The 17,554-nt window shown below is 33.5% G+C and overlaps 2 protein-coding genes across 2 annotated transcripts; both read left to right on the top strand.

Moving 5' to 3' along the window:
• The first annotated feature begins 9,901 nt into the window (after window positions 1-9,901).
• Window positions 9,902-10,366, top strand: LOC119676948. The gene has a single exon (XM_038088215.1). It carries the CDS (start codon window positions 9,902-9,904, stop codon window positions 10,364-10,366), a length of 465 nt encoding a protein of 154 aa, XP_037944143.1.
• A 3,661-nt stretch (window positions 10,367-14,027) lies between these two features.
• LOC119682633 (polycomb protein Scm-like) lies at window positions 14,028-17,190 on the top strand (the record flags this gene model as incomplete). The annotated part of the gene is given in 5 exon segments (XM_038096119.1): window positions 14,028-15,050; window positions 15,114-16,037; window positions 16,112-16,456; window positions 16,524-17,030; window positions 17,095-17,190. Coding segments are annotated over 5 exon segments (2,358 nt in total), but the record flags the coding sequence as incomplete, so codon positions are not given.
• Window positions 17,191-17,554: the final 364 nt, after the last annotated feature.

Here is a 17,554-nt window from a genome sequence, read left to right as displayed (position 1 = left end):
AATAAGAATTTGCAAAATATGAAAGTTAATTTATAGAGAATAAAATTATGCTCAGCTATAAAATAAACAAATTTAGCTACGGAATATTAATTTCATTCAATAGAACAGGAAAATTAGGTCACCTCACACCCGCTTCATTACCGATTTTTATCGCGTCAATGATTTTTGCTACTGACTTAGCATTTCAAGCAGTTGTTAATTTATTTTATTTTTTTATATTTAAATTAATAAATCTACAACATAATATCTTAAATTATAAACATTAAATTATAATATATTTAATACAGTTTAATAAACTTTCGTTTTTAATATTTTTGTTTTGTGTAGGGAGCTTTCCTTTAAACCCCCATTTAATGTGCCGCTGATATAGTGACATTCCCCGATAAGATTCATAATTTTGTCAAAGGGATATTTCTCTTAAAATCTCATTTAATATGCCACTGGAGATCTTACTCTTAAACCCCCATTTAAAGTTCCGCTGATATAGTGAGATTTCCCGATAACTTCCATCATTTTTCCAACACACCAAAAAGGCGAGACAAAAGAAGCAGAGCAATGGCGTCCATTACAGAGAAATCTCGTTTTTAAATTCTACCCCAAAAGTTTATATGGATGTCCTATATCACAAATTATTCTAATGGGTCTAGAAAATTATACCAAGGTTACTAAATTGTAGAAAACAAATTTGTAATTTTCTGTTCAGCTAATGAGAATTGAAAACGCAAAACTATATTTATTGTTTGTAGATTTTAGAGAGGTATTTGACTTAATGCATGCTAGTATACCAGCTTTATCTACTGCACAATACAAAACCGTTGTGGCATGGAAATATGGCGGCGGTATGGGGTGATCAGTATATTCCCAACTCTTTAAATTAATAACTGATTTAAAAGAAGGATGTGTTTTAAGCTCACTGTTATGCGCACTATACTTAAACGACATGAGTCAGCTCTTTCCAGACTTAATGAAAATTGTAAGTATGCAGCTTAAATTAATTTTATATGTAAACGACATGGTACTATAATCGTAGTCATTAGATAGGATTCAGCTAACGGTGTATTTAGTGTAAAGTAAGGGATAATATATATCCTGATAATAAAAACTACTGTTCTGATTATTTTGTTTTTATATTTTAGTATAAATATTAAACAGAAATTTTGATAATGAGATTTTAAAGACACTGAAGAAACTTATGAAGTATATCTCAGCTAGATGACTTTCAAATCCGATGGCTGAGGTCTTCTCTACTCAAGTTTTATATTTTGGCTTTCAATACTTTCGATGTAAAAAATACTAGACCATTTTGGTAACTGAGACGAACTCAATTTCTTCGCAATGTGTTTATTGTTTGTTTTTGCAAAATCAATGCAATCAGCGTTCCATCTCTCTTGGTGAAATAAATCGTTCTTTAAAATTAAGTTTTCTAAGCAAGAAAAGAAAGAAATTATTTACAAAAAAGGAATAATGGAACACAAAACTAATACAATTTTATTTTGCCAGTCTTTCAAGAAAAAAACCAAACAAAATAGCATTAACCACTTTGTCGTTTATATAACTAGAATATTAGAATAACCTTTGCTAAGTAACTATAGTCCAGTTCATTAAGGAAGACCCCTGAACAATAACAAATAACATACTAAAATATATCTGAAACCAATTTTACAATATTTATTTTACAATATTTCAGACCTGATAAAATGAAGGACGCAATTACATAACCAGGCTCTGAGGACGAGGAGGAAACTGTGTTTCATCTCATGTGTCAGTGCCCATCTTTAGCCAGAAGAAGATCAAAAATCTTGGGGGCCCCTTTTCTGACCGATCTAACTGATCTGTCATCCTACAATGTGAGGGACCTAGCTAGATTCATAGAACTGTCGGGCTGGTTTTCTTTCACCTAATAGGGGAGTCGTTGCCTCTCTGTTGGGCGTTGGTCGTATACAGATCACCTAATCTATATACGAACATCGCTCTTTCCTTGTGGTACCACAACGGGCCATTATTTGTGCTTAAGTGGGCTTTTTTCTTGGTAAACAGGGCCGCCACTCCAACCAACCAACCAACCAGATAACCACAGGTTCTTAGTGAGTGATTTAGTAAAATTTTTGGTACATAATATAAACATTTAGTTAACCTGAAGTGAAACGATCGGCACTTAGTAAAAGATCAAGGATCATTAAAAATAATAAATAATATTTTGTTACAAATTGTAGCTTCAAAAATATTTTGTGCTTTCATTAATTTTCATTTTTATGGATGAGACTCTGATCTATCAACATAGTCCTGGATCAAAACAAAGACTTATGGACTTAAATGTGAATACTGCCACAAAGCAAGGGAAATTAACGGAAAAGCAATATTTCTTTTAAAGTGGTAAGATCAAATAAGAAGAAACCTATTCTATTTTGGCATATGTTAGTACAGGCATCGCGGGTAAAATTAAGGTGGCCCACGGTTGCAGGTAATACTGGCCTACGGTTGTATTAACAAATTAAGTTATTTGATAAGTAAAGTTAAAGTAAATGTTTAGATTTTCATAGCAATTACCATTATAACAAATTCACCACTTTTAACTCACCCCAGTAATGATCAACATAAATTTATCACAGTAAAAACTATTTTTGCTCTAATGTAACTTTTCAATCGAAAGTCATATCGTGTCACTTTTTTGTGATGTCACTTGATAAAGTGGATTGCTAAAAGGTCTCCCAACTGACTAATTTGGAAAAAGAAGAAATATTATTTGTTAATGATATCCAGTTTATTGCAATTTTTCATTGCTGACGCCACAGAAAATAACTCTGTGGTTCGTTCATTTATTTTGAAATAACTGAGGTATTATTTTTGCGTATTTGCAATTGTAAGATAACAGAAATTATATTCTATAAATTTCCATTTATGTAATAGGAAAATGATTAATTTTAATTCTGCTTAAAATATTCAAAGCTTCCACAACAAATCAACAACACGCGTTGTTTTGTTAGGAAAAACTCATCTGCTAATGCACTCGTGCCGGACCGCAAATTTTTCATTGAAACACACAACTCGATGGCACTCGATGGGATGCAGTGTAAATTACAAATTTACAGATTTTCGAATTTCCAAATTTCCCAAATTATAAAACAAAAACTTACGTAATTGAATTTATTATGCAAGTGTCATAAAATGAAACCGCACCGCACCGCACCGACGCAGAAAAACTGAAAAATTGAAAAACCCACATGTCGACATAATTCGGAACAAAGCCAAGCATCCAATGATGAACGAAAATATTCCACCAAAAGCTGAATTGCCTGTCATAAGCCTTAAAAAAAACAATTTATTTAATTTAATTTATTTTATTTCAACCAAATTTATTTATTAGTTTTCATAAATTGAAATTCACACAATTAATTCGTTATCATTGTTTTTCACATTTTTTTTCTATTATTTGAAAATAATACTTTAACCGACGTAGCTTTTTCGCCTGAGAGTGAAAAGTTCTCATATGGACAGTTTGCATATAAAAAAAAAATTATAACTTTATGCTTCATACACAATTATGATGAAATAAAATGTTTTTTATTATAAACTTATCAAGACACCCCGTCAATAAAAATTTTGTTCGATTTAAAAATACTTTTATATTTTCAATTTCAGAAACAATGGCTTGCGTAAAAGCCTCTCAATAAAACTGATTAAATTTTAATGCTTTTAATATTATAGCGCACTGCAGTTAGTTTTTATCGCAATCCCTTAATCTTTTAATCCTTTCAACAGTCAACACATACCCGTTTCAGTATTTAGGGTGATTGCGCTGGTGCATACGATATTACTTGTGTACTGAGTAAATCTTTGAACAGATTGACCACTGAATATAATATCCACACTAAATTTTAAAACAGATGGACCATGTTTGCTCGTCTTTCATCTAGAGTAAAACTATTAACAGACAAAGGTTAGCAACTCGGAATGATCTTTGAGGGCATAACAATGGACAATATATGCCTGCAAATAGAAGTGCTGATAACTGTCAGCACGCGCCTTCTCAACCAACCTAAAACTATTAACAGACGGAATATTTTCGGGAGACTTTGCAGATACTAGATGCGTTTACATCCCGAGTAACTTTTATAACAGATGGACCAGAGAATAGTTATTAATCGCACTTATCTTATCTTGTAACTATAAATATAGATAAAGAATAATTATAATCAACTATATTATATTATATTATATATTATTTATTATTAATTCCTTACCACCTTATAGGTATATGTAGAATCTGATTCTAACGTACAAAGAAGACCCCACTACAATTTTTTTTCCATAAGTTGGTAGCACCGTATTGTGCACGTTACTGGATTTGTATCCAATATGTTTGTGTTACTGTATTCTTCAATACATTTTTAAGGACTGAACACTGGCATATGGAGACGTAAGCAGACATTTAGAAGATGGACTAATTTAATATTTATATAAAAATGTTTAATTTAAAATATTTCTTAATATTTATTATGAAAAGAATCGAATTTTTTAAGGGAAGTTTTTGGGTTTGAAACCGCACAAAATGCCGCATAAAACCATGCTCCAGATATAAAAGAGAAAAATTTATTTTAAAGAAGAATGTGATAAGAGGAATGTTCTATAAGTGATTAGTGTAGCAAGCGGTCAAGTCTACATTACGATTGCAATAACCTATTAAATAGATGAGTAAGTGATATTCTGCGATGTTTATGAACAAAAAATGGTTTGATAAAGAGTTTATCTACAATATATGTTTGAAAAGTAATCTCTTTTACTAAAGTTCAAAGTATTCAAAAAGGCCCAGGTGTGGTAGTTCATTTGCTTCATACTTATCAACCTTCAACGCATAAGAAGTGCGAAGATATCAACAAAATCAAGAACTCAAAAAACGTCGTATGAACCTAAAAGAGTTGACTTAAGAGATAGATATGTCATTTCGGTCCGCTCATAACATTATATTTGGCATAAAATGCATCGCCAAGCTTTTTGAATCATAACTGGCAACAAAACATGAGGTTATGAGTACAATATTTAAACAAGTCACCAATCTGCGGAATAACGTTCCGACAACGGAACGCATCAACCCAAAAAATCGTATCAAAGTCATTTAAAAAATAAAACCGTAAGCACTATATTTTTTTAGATTATCAGAATTCTATTTGGAGAGACAAACAGTGATTAACAAATACTATTTAGAGATCAAGAAGGATATGTTAATATCCAATGAAAACACTTGAAATTGAAAAAAAGCAATAATGTACGATCAAGCAAAATTATCCATACGTCAGAGTTTTTGAAAAAATACTAATTTATTGCGAATGATGAAGCCTAGTACTCGCCTGACATAGGTTGGTATGATGTGTTTGTTCCGCCTAAGGTGAAATTACCAATTTGAGACAAGAACTTCGAATTGATTGCGGTCAGAAAAGCTAAGTCCTTGAAGACGTTGAATCAATCTACGAAAAATACAAGAAAAGTTGAGTTAAGCACTCCAAAATTCTATTACATTTTTTGGATAGCTTACTTCCAAAAGGACAAAATTATTTTATATTATTTGATATTCTTTTTTAATTATTTGTTAATTCCAAATAGTTTTTACACAACTTCTACCCTACAGTAATTAAGATATTCTTAGCATAAATGTATATAAATATATACATAAATATATATATTTATCTTGGATTGTTTCCGCGCTCAAGAACAGCACAAAGTCTCAGCAATTTTGAATTCCAATATGTAAAAGACTTGAGATAAAAACTATTAGATTTAAAAAATAATAATTCTTATTTTAGATTAAGTACCTTATGACCTCATGTAGAAATTATTCTATTTACCTTTGAACTTCAATAGTAATTTTGAGTTAAGCTTAATTTAATTATTTATCTTTAATAAATTATTTTCCTAGAAATTCATTATACAATTTTACTTATGAATATATTGAATAACCTTTTGGTATTCCTTACTTTATTTATGGATTCTCATGAAACATTTTCTTCTTGATTTTATTATCTTTTTTTTAAAAGTCATATTGACATTTTATTGATAGTGTTTGATATTTCCTCTATAACCGAATTTTGTAAAATGATGGACCTAATATAGATTTCCATTATGTATAACTATTTCTATTATCTAATATGTATCATATTAGATTGCAAGACATCCCAGACATTTACTTCGATCTCTGAAAACGCTCTACATAGTAAATCTAGATTGAATACTCAACTTACCAATCGAAGACCTCATTTATATCATTGCTTTTGGTATCTTTATCTTTGGTAATGTTTGATTTCTATGTTCTTAGCAAACCTCAGAACCTATTCGTGTTTGTAGGTGGCGCTAAAAAAATCTTACAAATTTAGTTTAGACACGACATGTTAAAAACCGTACGGTCTTGTAATAATACGATCTTCTTTTCTATTTGTTACAAAAACCTCATTAATAGGATATTAACGATAACTACACCAATAAGATCTTTGATGCAAACTGCTTTTAAATATTAATAAAAATTATCCTAATAAATTAATTAAATATAAAAAATAAATTAACACATTTATAAATAACCCGGAATTTTTTGAATGTATAATCGTATTTTGTTATAAATACTGTGTCTAAATTTATTAACCCTTGTCAGCTTAGAGTTCTTATATCTAAATATTTTGATATATTCGAAGACGATTAAGCTAAGTTGAATGTTCAACTTCAAAGTTAGACCTAATTTAACTAATTACAAATATTCAACAATTTTAAGTTTCGATTTCTTATATTAATATATCTGCACTTTAAAATTTATGTGTTATATTGTAAATTAATACTTATTATCATTAAATTGAATTAATTCAATATGCTCTTCTATATTATATAAAGAAAAAACTGTATAGGTTAACTAGATGATAAAGACTTAATCACAAACAACGCGACACGAGAATTGAATAAAAAGAATTTGACATGTTGAAAGGATAGAAGAGCCTAATATTACGTTGATATTATGAGATTAAGAAAACGAGATTAAGTTAATCTTTATTTTTAATCTTCACCATTTACATTATACATTGGAGAACCATTTTGACATTTCCCTTGTATTGTTTTGTTTCTGTTTTTGATAAATTTCTGTAAATAAAGCATTTAATTACAATTTTGTGCAAAAAACTTCAAATATATACTAAATAAATAGTTTTATAGCAATAATTCAACAAAGTTTAGTTATAATTATGTACAAAACTATTAAACAAATTTAATAAAAGTTTTACTCACTTTAGCATTTTCAAATTTTCAAGGTTTGTTTTGAATCAATTTTGAGATTTTTCTCTCAATTCTTTTAAGATCGTAAAAAAATCTGTGATATTAAAACATTTGCAGAGTTGTAGAGTAATAAATACAATTTCGAACTAGATTAAATACTCATCTCGACCAAGAGAAGATTAAGTTTTGTGTGGGAAATCTGTGATTTAACAACGAGATTAGTAGTTTAATCTCGATTTTTGCTTTGATCTACCTTTAACCTCACAATGTTTATTGTAACTTGAGCAGCATATAATACTGAAATGTTTTGTATAACTTTTAAATAAATTGTTAATACATTTTTAATTTATATTGCGATATTTTCAATAAATACAAATTTTAAATAAATACAGGATGAAAAATTTGAAATTTAAAATAACTGTGTATAACAGTAAGTAAGTGTTTCCATATATAAAAAATTTTGATTTCTAAAGCTCGACACATCAATTGCTAATTAAAAAAAAAATATTTAAATGAGTAGACTTTAATAAAACCAGTCAGTTGGAAAATGAAAAATTCAGTCGAAAAATGAAAAATGTTTGAGAAATTCCTTTTAAAACTGGAAATTTCCGCATTTTTACAAGAATAAATACGAAATAGAATACTTGTCAGAGGACATTAAATTTCTTAATTGAAATCAATTATCAAATGATACGTTAGCTATGAAATGGGACATACAATTTAGCATTGACAGCAACAAATAGAGAGAACAGACAACTGGCAACGCTGCTTCATTTGGGCAATTTTTGACAGTTCGTTTTGGGAGAGTTGGTTGCAGTATGTGTACGTGACAAGTTTGATTGTCGGCTTGAGTATATTGAGAATAAAGCATGATATAGACCAAGGCTGTTCAGACCAAATGCGATCGCGGGGTAATAGCAATCATTGTACAGATTTTGTGTAGTTGTTTTCGACGAAAATAAAAGCACGGTTTTAATGTTAAATTTAGTTTGATTAATTTATAAATTTAAGTTTATTTACTTGGTATACCATAAAATTAACATAATGTGGTTTTACCAACACACCAAAAGAAAATTTGCGTAATTGCTATAGCAATAGATTAAAAATATGTCGCGGGCTGCACAAACATTAGCTACAGGCCGCATGTGGCCCGCGGACCGTGCTTTGGACAGCCCTGATAGAGACGATGCTACATATCTGCACACCAAGTTCAAGTATGCGCTTTGCTATACAATTTCAACCAAGCTATGCATACTTAGTTTTGATTTATTTTTTACAGCGTCCATAACAACAGCGGAGCAAGTACAGAGTGCAGAATGAGATAATGATAATAGCAACATGTTATATATTTCATAAAATGAAGATTTCATACTCCTTAGAGTTTGAAACATAATTTCTTAAGAAACATAATTTCTTATTTTAATTCTTAAAATTAAAATAATTTTTAATTTAATTCACAAAATAATTTTTTATATATAAAAACTTACTTAAAAATGTTTTTAGTACAAAATAATTTCTAAAATATATAAACTTCTTTAAGAATTGTTTGTATCACTTTTTTTCAAATTTGCTTCTTTTAAAGAAAATAAATGTCTAGCACTTTTTCAATTATTTTTCAATTCTTTTCCGCGACCTTTGCTCGTCCGACGCTCACCAAAATTCTTAAATTAGATAGTCTGCAGATTTCGATATACACAAGCAGACATGTGTGCAGACTTAACAAATAATTGAAAAGTTTTAATTTTACCGCATACCGCATACATTATACGCATAAATACACACAGTGCGATTTAGTAGCACGCATACCTAATTTGCAAACATGTGGCATCGTCAATATCCTGCTTAACTAAAAATAATAAACCAATTAAAATATTTTATAGAATTGTGGCGAACTCGCCACACATACTGCAGCGCCCTCTGTGTGTGAATGTACACGCACTCGCACCATCTGTGGGCAAAAGGAACATTTTTCAATGAGCAGCTAACTTCAGTAACTGGCGACTGGCTTCCTTCTTCTTCCTATTTTGCACGTTTTAGTAACACAACGTTTTTATCATTTTGTAAACATTTGTTATATTTATTTAAAATAAAGTATGTGGTAAAACCCCACATAATTGGTGACCCCGACGCAAATTAAACACATAATTGGAAGCAGCGCAAGTTATTCATTTATTTCATAAAGTCAAAACAAACTTGCACAATGTTGGGTGACGCAATGCTGAAGAAAGAAGCAGAAATGTCTAATGCCAACAAAGAAACAACAGCAAAGTCAGCAGCGGCAGACACGAATTTCACAACAGTAAAAAACGATATTGATGCAGTAAAGTTAACGAATTTGCCTTCATTTTTGCAAACTGACCCGGAGTTATGGTTTACTCAAGTGGACGGATTACTACACATCAATCGCATCACCTCTGATCTATCCAAATTCTACACGGTAATCACAGCACTAGACGGCGAAACGCTTCGTCAAGTTTCAGACATAGCAAAAAATCCGCCAGCTACGGGCAAATATGAAACGTTGAAAAATGAATTAATTTAACGATTTGGGGAGTCGCGTCAGAAACAATTGATTAAATTGCTAACGGATTTAGACGTGTCTAACAAGCGTCCAACGCAGTTGCTTCGAGAGATGAGAGATCTGGCAGCGTCAAATATGTCGGAAGACGCCTTGTCAGCACTTTGGTTGCAGCGATTGCCTAGTAACATTCGTTGCATCTTATCTGCGTGCAGCTCCAAGGATGTTAATCAAATGGCCGAATTGGCAGATAGAATAACTGACAATATGCCCACTCCTCATTATGTTATGGCTACCGCATCTGCAATTAACCGACGCAGTAACACAGAGGAATCAACATTGGAGGCACGTGTGACAGCGTTAGAAATATCTCTGCAACAAGTGGTAAGTAAACTAAGTGAAATAGCAATAGAGCTCAGACGACCAGCAAACTCACAGGGGCGAAGCGGGGCTCGCAGTTCTAGCAGAACTCAGTCTAAAAGTCAGCGTGAAGATCGAAAAGTCTGTTATTATCACATTAAATTTGGAACAGCTGCAACAAAATGCTTAAAACCATGCGAGTTCGGCTGCCAAACAACTAATATCAAACAGAAGGAAAACTAAAACCGTTGTCGTCCACAAGTGCAGTAAACGACAACGCGCTGGAACACTGCACTGAAGAAGCTCGTTTACATGTAATTGATCGTATCTCAAATATGAAGTTTCTAGTTGACACCGGATCGGCCGTATCCATAATTCCTTTAGCAGCAATCACAGTGAAACGCAACCTAGTGCCAGATGAACTAAAATTATTCGCAGCAAATAATTCATTTATTAAAACGTACGGTACTAAGAGACTTAGCATCAATCTTGGTTTACGACGCAATTTCAATTGGAACTTCATTATAGCAGACGTCAAATGTCCAATCTTGGGCGCAGATTTTCTGGCGAAATATGGTCTAATTCCAGACATAAAATCAAGACGGTTATTAGACCCGCTTACTACATTGTCGTCATCTGGTGCAGTTGAAACCACATCGATACATTCGGTATACACATTGGATCCAAATTCAAGATTCTTTACAGTCGTCAACAAATACATTGATTTGTGCAGTGCAAATAACTATAGCCTCCCTGACGCATCTGTAGTCTGTCATCAAATAGTCACTGATGGTCAGCCAGTGCATGAAAGGTCACGCCGTTATTCAACGGAAAAATTAAAGGCAATTCGCGAAGAATTTTCAACGCTGTTGGAGCAAGAAATTATTCGTCCGTCAAACAGTCCGTGGTCGAGTCCAATTCACCTGGTAAAAAAGAAAACAGGTGCTTGGAGAGCCTGCGGTGACTTTAGAAAACTAAATGCGCAAACCAAACCAGATAGGTACCCAATACCATACCTAGACCAAGTAACGGAAAAACTACATGCTAGCAAATTATTTTCAAAGATTGATATACATAGAGCGTACTATAACATACCGATGCAAGCTGATGACATATGCAAAACCGCAGTAAGTACACCCATTGGGTTATTTGAATTTGTAGTCATGCCGTTTGGTCTTAAAAACGCTACGCAAACCTTTCAAAGGTATATGGATTCATTGTTCAGGAAAATGCCATTTGTCTTCTGCTACCTTGACGATATTTTAATATTCTCAGAAAGTGAACAGCAGCATTTGGAACACGTAGAAGCAGTACTAAAAACACTCAATAAGGCCAAGCTTGTCATAAACACCGCTAAGTGCGAGTTCGGAGTTTCACAACTAAGTTTTTTAGGGTATGATGTATCAGTCGATGGTATCAGCCCGCCTGTAGAACGAGTGAGAGTAATTAATGAATACACGAAGCCAAAGACAGTAAAAGAAATTCGTCGTTTTTTGGGAATCCTAAATTATTACCGCAAGTGCATTCCACAGGCCGCCAAATTACAAGCACCTTTAAATGAGCTATTAAAAAATTAAAAAAAGAACGACAACACGCCTATAACATGGACTACCACGTTAGATGCAGCGTTTGAAAACTGTAAAACAAGTGTAACCGCGTTACCTAAATTAACATTTTTGTCTCCATTAAGTACAATTCGATTGACATCGGATGCATCAAGCAACGCAGTTGGTGCAGTACTGGAACAGCAAGAAGGTGATGTTTGGCGACCGGTTGCGTTTTTCTCTTCGAAGCTCAAGGCAGCGCAGAAGAATTATAGCACATACGACAGAGAGTTGCTAGCTATATATTTAGCCATCAAAAATTTTAGACATTTACTGGAAGGTAGAAATTTTACAATTCAAACAGATCACAAACCGCTCATTTATGCATTCCAACAAAAGTCAGATAAAGTTTCACCACGTCAACTACGACAACTAAGTTTTATTGCAGAGTTTACAACAAACATATCATACATAGATGGTAATGACAACATAGTGGCTGATAGTTTATCCAGAATTGATGCAATTAATATGCCTACGGTTATAGATCTCGAGATAATTAGTAACCATCAGAAAATAGACGAAGAGCTTAAGCAGCTATTAAAGTCAGATTCAGCACTTCAATTACAAAAACTTTTTTTACAACCCGATATGTCAACCTTTTGTGATGTATCAACAGGAATCATCAGACCATATATTCCATCATCACTTCGAAAGAAGACATTTGACACAGTGCACTCCTTAGCACATGCTGGTACTAAGTCAACGACAAAACAACTATGCAGCAAGTACGTGTGGCCGTCAATCCGAAAAGATGTCGCGAATTGGGTACGATCGTGCCAAAGTTGTCAACAAGCAAAAATAAACAGGCATAATAAACTTACGCCACAAGCTTTCAATCCATTGGATCAGCGATTCGATCATGTACATTTGGACTTAATAATACTTCCCGAATGTGACGGTTACAGATATGCACTAACCATGATGGACAGATTTACACGATGGCCAGAAGTCGTTCCGTTGAAAGATATCACCGCCGATACAGTCGCAGAAAATTTTTACGCACACTGGATATCGCGATTTGGTTCTCCGAAAATCATAACAACTGATCAAGGAACCCAGTTCGAATCAGCTTTATTCAAGGCGCTAGCAAATCGTTTAGGCACGCAAAGAATACGTACATCTCCGTATCACCCAGAATCTAACGGGTTAATTGAGCGATTTCATCGCACTTTAAAAACAGCTCTTATGTCGCGACCTAAACACGCTTGGATACAATTGTTACCATCAGTTTTGCTCGGACTTCGATCATCCTATAAAGAAGATATCAACACTTCAGCAGCTGAAATGTTGTATGGAACAACGTTACGTCTACCGGGAGAATTTTTTGTGGAAAATAACACGCTTCCGAACGAACAAAAATTCCTAGCAACATTACGCGAGCACATCCAGCAAGTACGACCGATTCCGACGTCCAATCATTCTAGCAAAGCTGTATTCGTTCATAAAGCATTGGGCGATGCGTCGCATGTATTCGTAAGGGCAGATCATGTAAGGAAACCTTTAGAGCTCCCATACACAGGACCACATAAGGTAATCAAGAAAATCAATGACAGACTTTTTACGGTTGACGTACGCGGTAAGCAGGTTAACATATCAATAAACAGGTTGAAACCGGCATTTTTCGAGCCAGCAGTAATCGAACCAAAGTTTGCAGAAGTCGACGTAGATTGCAGACCTGTAAAGAAAGGAAAACTCACGCAAACGAAGAAGCAAGTAACCTTTAATGTGAAAGATCCGTTAGAGTAGCAGGTTACAATCAACAGTCAACAAACCAGACCACCGGTCCAGCTATTAAGGGGGGAGTACTGTGGCGAACTCGCCACACATACTGCAGCGCCCTCTGTGTGTGAATGTACACGCACTCGCACCATCTGTGGGCAAAAGGAACATTTTTCAATGAGCAGCTAACTTCAGTAACTGGCGACTGGCTTCCTTCTTCTTCCTATTTTGCACGTTTTAGTAACACAACGTTTTTATCATTTTGTAAACATTTGTTATATTTATTTAAAATAAAGTATGTGGTAAAACCCCACAGAATAAATATTGTAGATTATGTACAATAATAAACTTTTCTTTAATATTCTAAATAGAAGATTAACTGCATATATTATATATATATATACTATTATAATAATATGATATATATATTATGTTAAATATTTATTAATTTAAATATTTGTTATTTTAAATATTTATTTTATGAAAAAATTACTTTTCATACCATTGATATGTTTAATATATATTTATATAATATTTTTTAGATATATGTTTTTTTCAATTTACAGAATTTGTAAATATTTTCGTGCCTTGCTTGGGTTTCCGAACGCATTTCAGTTTCAGTTGCCCTTTCCAAACAGTTTGACAGCTACTACGTCAGATTATATTTCGTAATGGCGGACAGTGCAGGAAAAATAATCGAGAGGTTTGACAAAATATGTTAAACTTGTGTAAAAATATTGTGGCTCACATATTTAACAAATAAAAAATTCGATTTTCAAGTAATGTTTCCTTTGGGGCATGAATAAAACAAGTTTCTGTGCGTATATAAACTAATTTTGTGTTGAATGCAAAACGCGTAATTTTTGTTTGCTTTAACGCGCAAAAACATGAGAGTGCATTTCTGAAGAGAGCCAAAATCAAAGCAGAAAGCAACAAAACTGACAATCGCTGATTGAAAAAAATTTCTGTTGAAGCAAATCAGAACTAATTTGCACCAAATTTATTAACAAGTAGTATGTTTGCAAGTAATTTGCAAAAACTAAAATATTGATTCAACTCATAAATCATAAGAATTGTGTGCTTTGTTGGTGTGGACACATTAAGTAAAATTTTCAACAATGCCGGGCAGCCGAGATTCCAATGGTAGCAGTCCAAATAGTAATAACACTAATGGCTCTACGCCTGGCACACCGACATCCTCGACACCGCGCTCACGCGGCCGACCTGCTAAACGTGCCATGTGTACTTGGTGTGGGGAAAGTAAGCAGCAACTGCAGTACGTGCTGCCTACATTAAACGGCAAGAAGGAGTTTTGCAGTGAGAATTGCATTGTGATATTCCGCAAAGCATATAGCAAAGGTGCTTGCATGCAGTGTGACAATGTCATACGTGATGGTGCGCCCAACAGGGATTTTTGTTCCATGATGTGTATGAATAAGCACATGAAGAAGAATGGCCCAACACGTCAAAATAGCCACAATAACAACAATAACCGCAACGATGCTGAACGTAATAAAATGTCTATGATTGGAGGTTCGTGCACGCCAACAGGTCCATTTCAATACGAGAGCTTTCACGTATTTGATTGGGAAGCTTATTTGAAAGTAAGTCTTAATAATTTAGTAAAGCGCTTCATTGGCACTAATTGAATATAATTTGTTTTGCAGGAATCGGGCAGTGAAGCTGCTCCGCCTAAATGCTTTAAGCAAGCACTTAATCCACCAATGAATGACTTTAAAATTGGTATGAAATTGGAAGCAATGGATCCTAGAAATTTGACATCTACTTGCATTGCTTCTGTTGTTGGAGTGTTGGGATCTAGATTGCGTTTACGTTTAGATGGCAGCGATAGTCAGAATGATTTTTGGCGCTTGGTCGACTCGAATGAAATTCATGCGATTGGCCATTGTGAGAAGAGTGGAGGAATGTTGCAGCCACCACTTGGATTTCGCATGAATGCCTCCAGCTGGCCCGGTTACCTCTGTAAAATTTTAAATAATGCAATGGTAGCACCTGAAGACATCTTCCAACCCGAACCAAAAAAACCAAAGGAGAATCTCTTCAAAGTTGGGCAAAAGCTCGAGGCGGTCGATAAAAAGAATCCTCAACTGATTTGCTGTGCGACAGTTGATGCGATTAAAGACGACCAGATTCATGTGACATTTGATGGGTGGCGTGGAGCATTCGACTACTGGTGCAGCTACGATTCCAGGGATATATTTCCTGTTGGTTGGTGCGCTCGTAGTTGCCATCCTATGCAACCGCCTGGCCATAAATCTCGCATGGAATCAAATTCGAGTAAACACCGAACCACTCGTCAACGCATTGCTGAAACGCGAACACAGGAAATTGATTCGATGTTGCCAGCTTCACCAGTTACAGCACATTTTCGCATCAATTGCAAGGGTGGACCATTTATTAACAGTTCTAAACTACCATCAATGGTAACTGGACCCACACATCTGACATTGGCAAAGCTTTGCTTGCAAGAAGTGTTAGCAGCCAGTACAGATAACCAACAACTTCAGAAGCTATTATTTGCATTGGATGGTGATGTGTGCATAGTGCCGGCAGCTGGTAAAAGTTATACGGTAAGTAAATTATTAAATTTTTGTTTCTGACCTAATAAACTGAACGATATATTTCTATATATTTTTTATGACAGGTTAAGATACCATCACAATTGCGAAACAAAGATGATGAAAGCTTGGCACAATTCATACAAACACTCTGTGCTACATGCAGGGCATGTCCAAATTTAATTTCATTAACGGCTACGACTGAAGAGTGCGAAAAATGTATAAACAATAAGAAAAAGCATAATCCAATAACGCCACCAATTTCACCAGCTCTACCTGAAAAACGTAAAGCTATCAAAGTGGAAAATGTGGAAAAAGTGACAAGCAGTTCAACTGTAAATAATGGCGCAGCTAATGATGCAGAATCAAAGCCAGCGGAGAAGAAATTAAAAATTGATGTTAAATTCAATGTAAATGGTACAAATAAGCAGGTTAGTATTAATGTTTTGAAAGTAATTTAATAAATAGTTTTAATGAATTAATTTGTAAACAAAACAGGCAAATTCTCCTGTTCAAGTCTTACGTCCAATGCGACATCTTCATACGAATCAACAGGATGATATGAAATCAACAACAAACAGCACAAATAACAGCAATCAAACAACAACTAATCCAATAACAACAAATCAATTAACATCTAATCATAATTCGAATGTAAAATATATGGCACCACTTGTAGCAGAGGTTCATCCAGAGCAATCCAACACGGCGACAAATAGTACGTCCAGTTACAAATCACCATCGGTGCTCTCTTCAAGTGCCTCCTTGCCCACATCAGTGGCAACACCATTCAGCGCTTCGCAATCAGGTACTTCAACAGCTGTTGTTGCAAATCCAGTAACGGCTGTACAAGCCACAACAACAACCGCTGGTACATCGACTATGACCACAACATTAACACCTTTACGTACACATCCTGGCGAATGGTCGACAGATGATGTTATCTACTTTCTACGAACTAATGATGATTCTTTAGTTAAATATGCGGATCTCTTTAGAAAACACGTAAGTAAAAAATTTGACTTCTAATTAAAAGTATATAATATTAAAAGTATATATCCAATTGCAGGAAATTGACGGTAAAGCCTTTATGCTGTTAACATCGGAAATGATGGTTAAATATATGAATTTAAAACTAGGACCAGCCTTAAAAATATGCAATTTAGTAAGTAAGTTGACTGGACGTCGTCAAAATATGACTTTGTAAATATATACTAAAAAACCAAATATCAAAAAAATTGATAGAATTAGGTTTAAAGTCAGGTTTGAAGTTTGTAGTGAAGTTTAAAGCTTATTATTATTATTATTATTATTATTATTTTCAAAAGAATTAGTGAAATTAGAATTTTTTTTATAGTTTAATATTAATTATATATCAATTCTTTGATGGATATTTTACTTTAATAATTTAATGAATATTTGAGTTTAATAATTTGATAACATATTTTTTAGTTGATTTGTAATAAGAAATTAAATATTATTTTGTTTATATTTCAAACTTTTAACATTCGATAAAATTAATTTTGTGT

This window comes from Teleopsis dalmanni, chromosome 2 (assembly GCF_002237135.1).
Source record: "Teleopsis dalmanni isolate 2A chromosome 2, ASM223713v2, whole genome shotgun sequence".
Classification (NCBI taxonomy): domain Eukaryota; kingdom Metazoa; phylum Arthropoda; class Insecta; order Diptera; family Diopsidae; genus Teleopsis; species Teleopsis dalmanni.
This window is presented reverse-complemented; position numbering and strand designations above follow the sequence as displayed.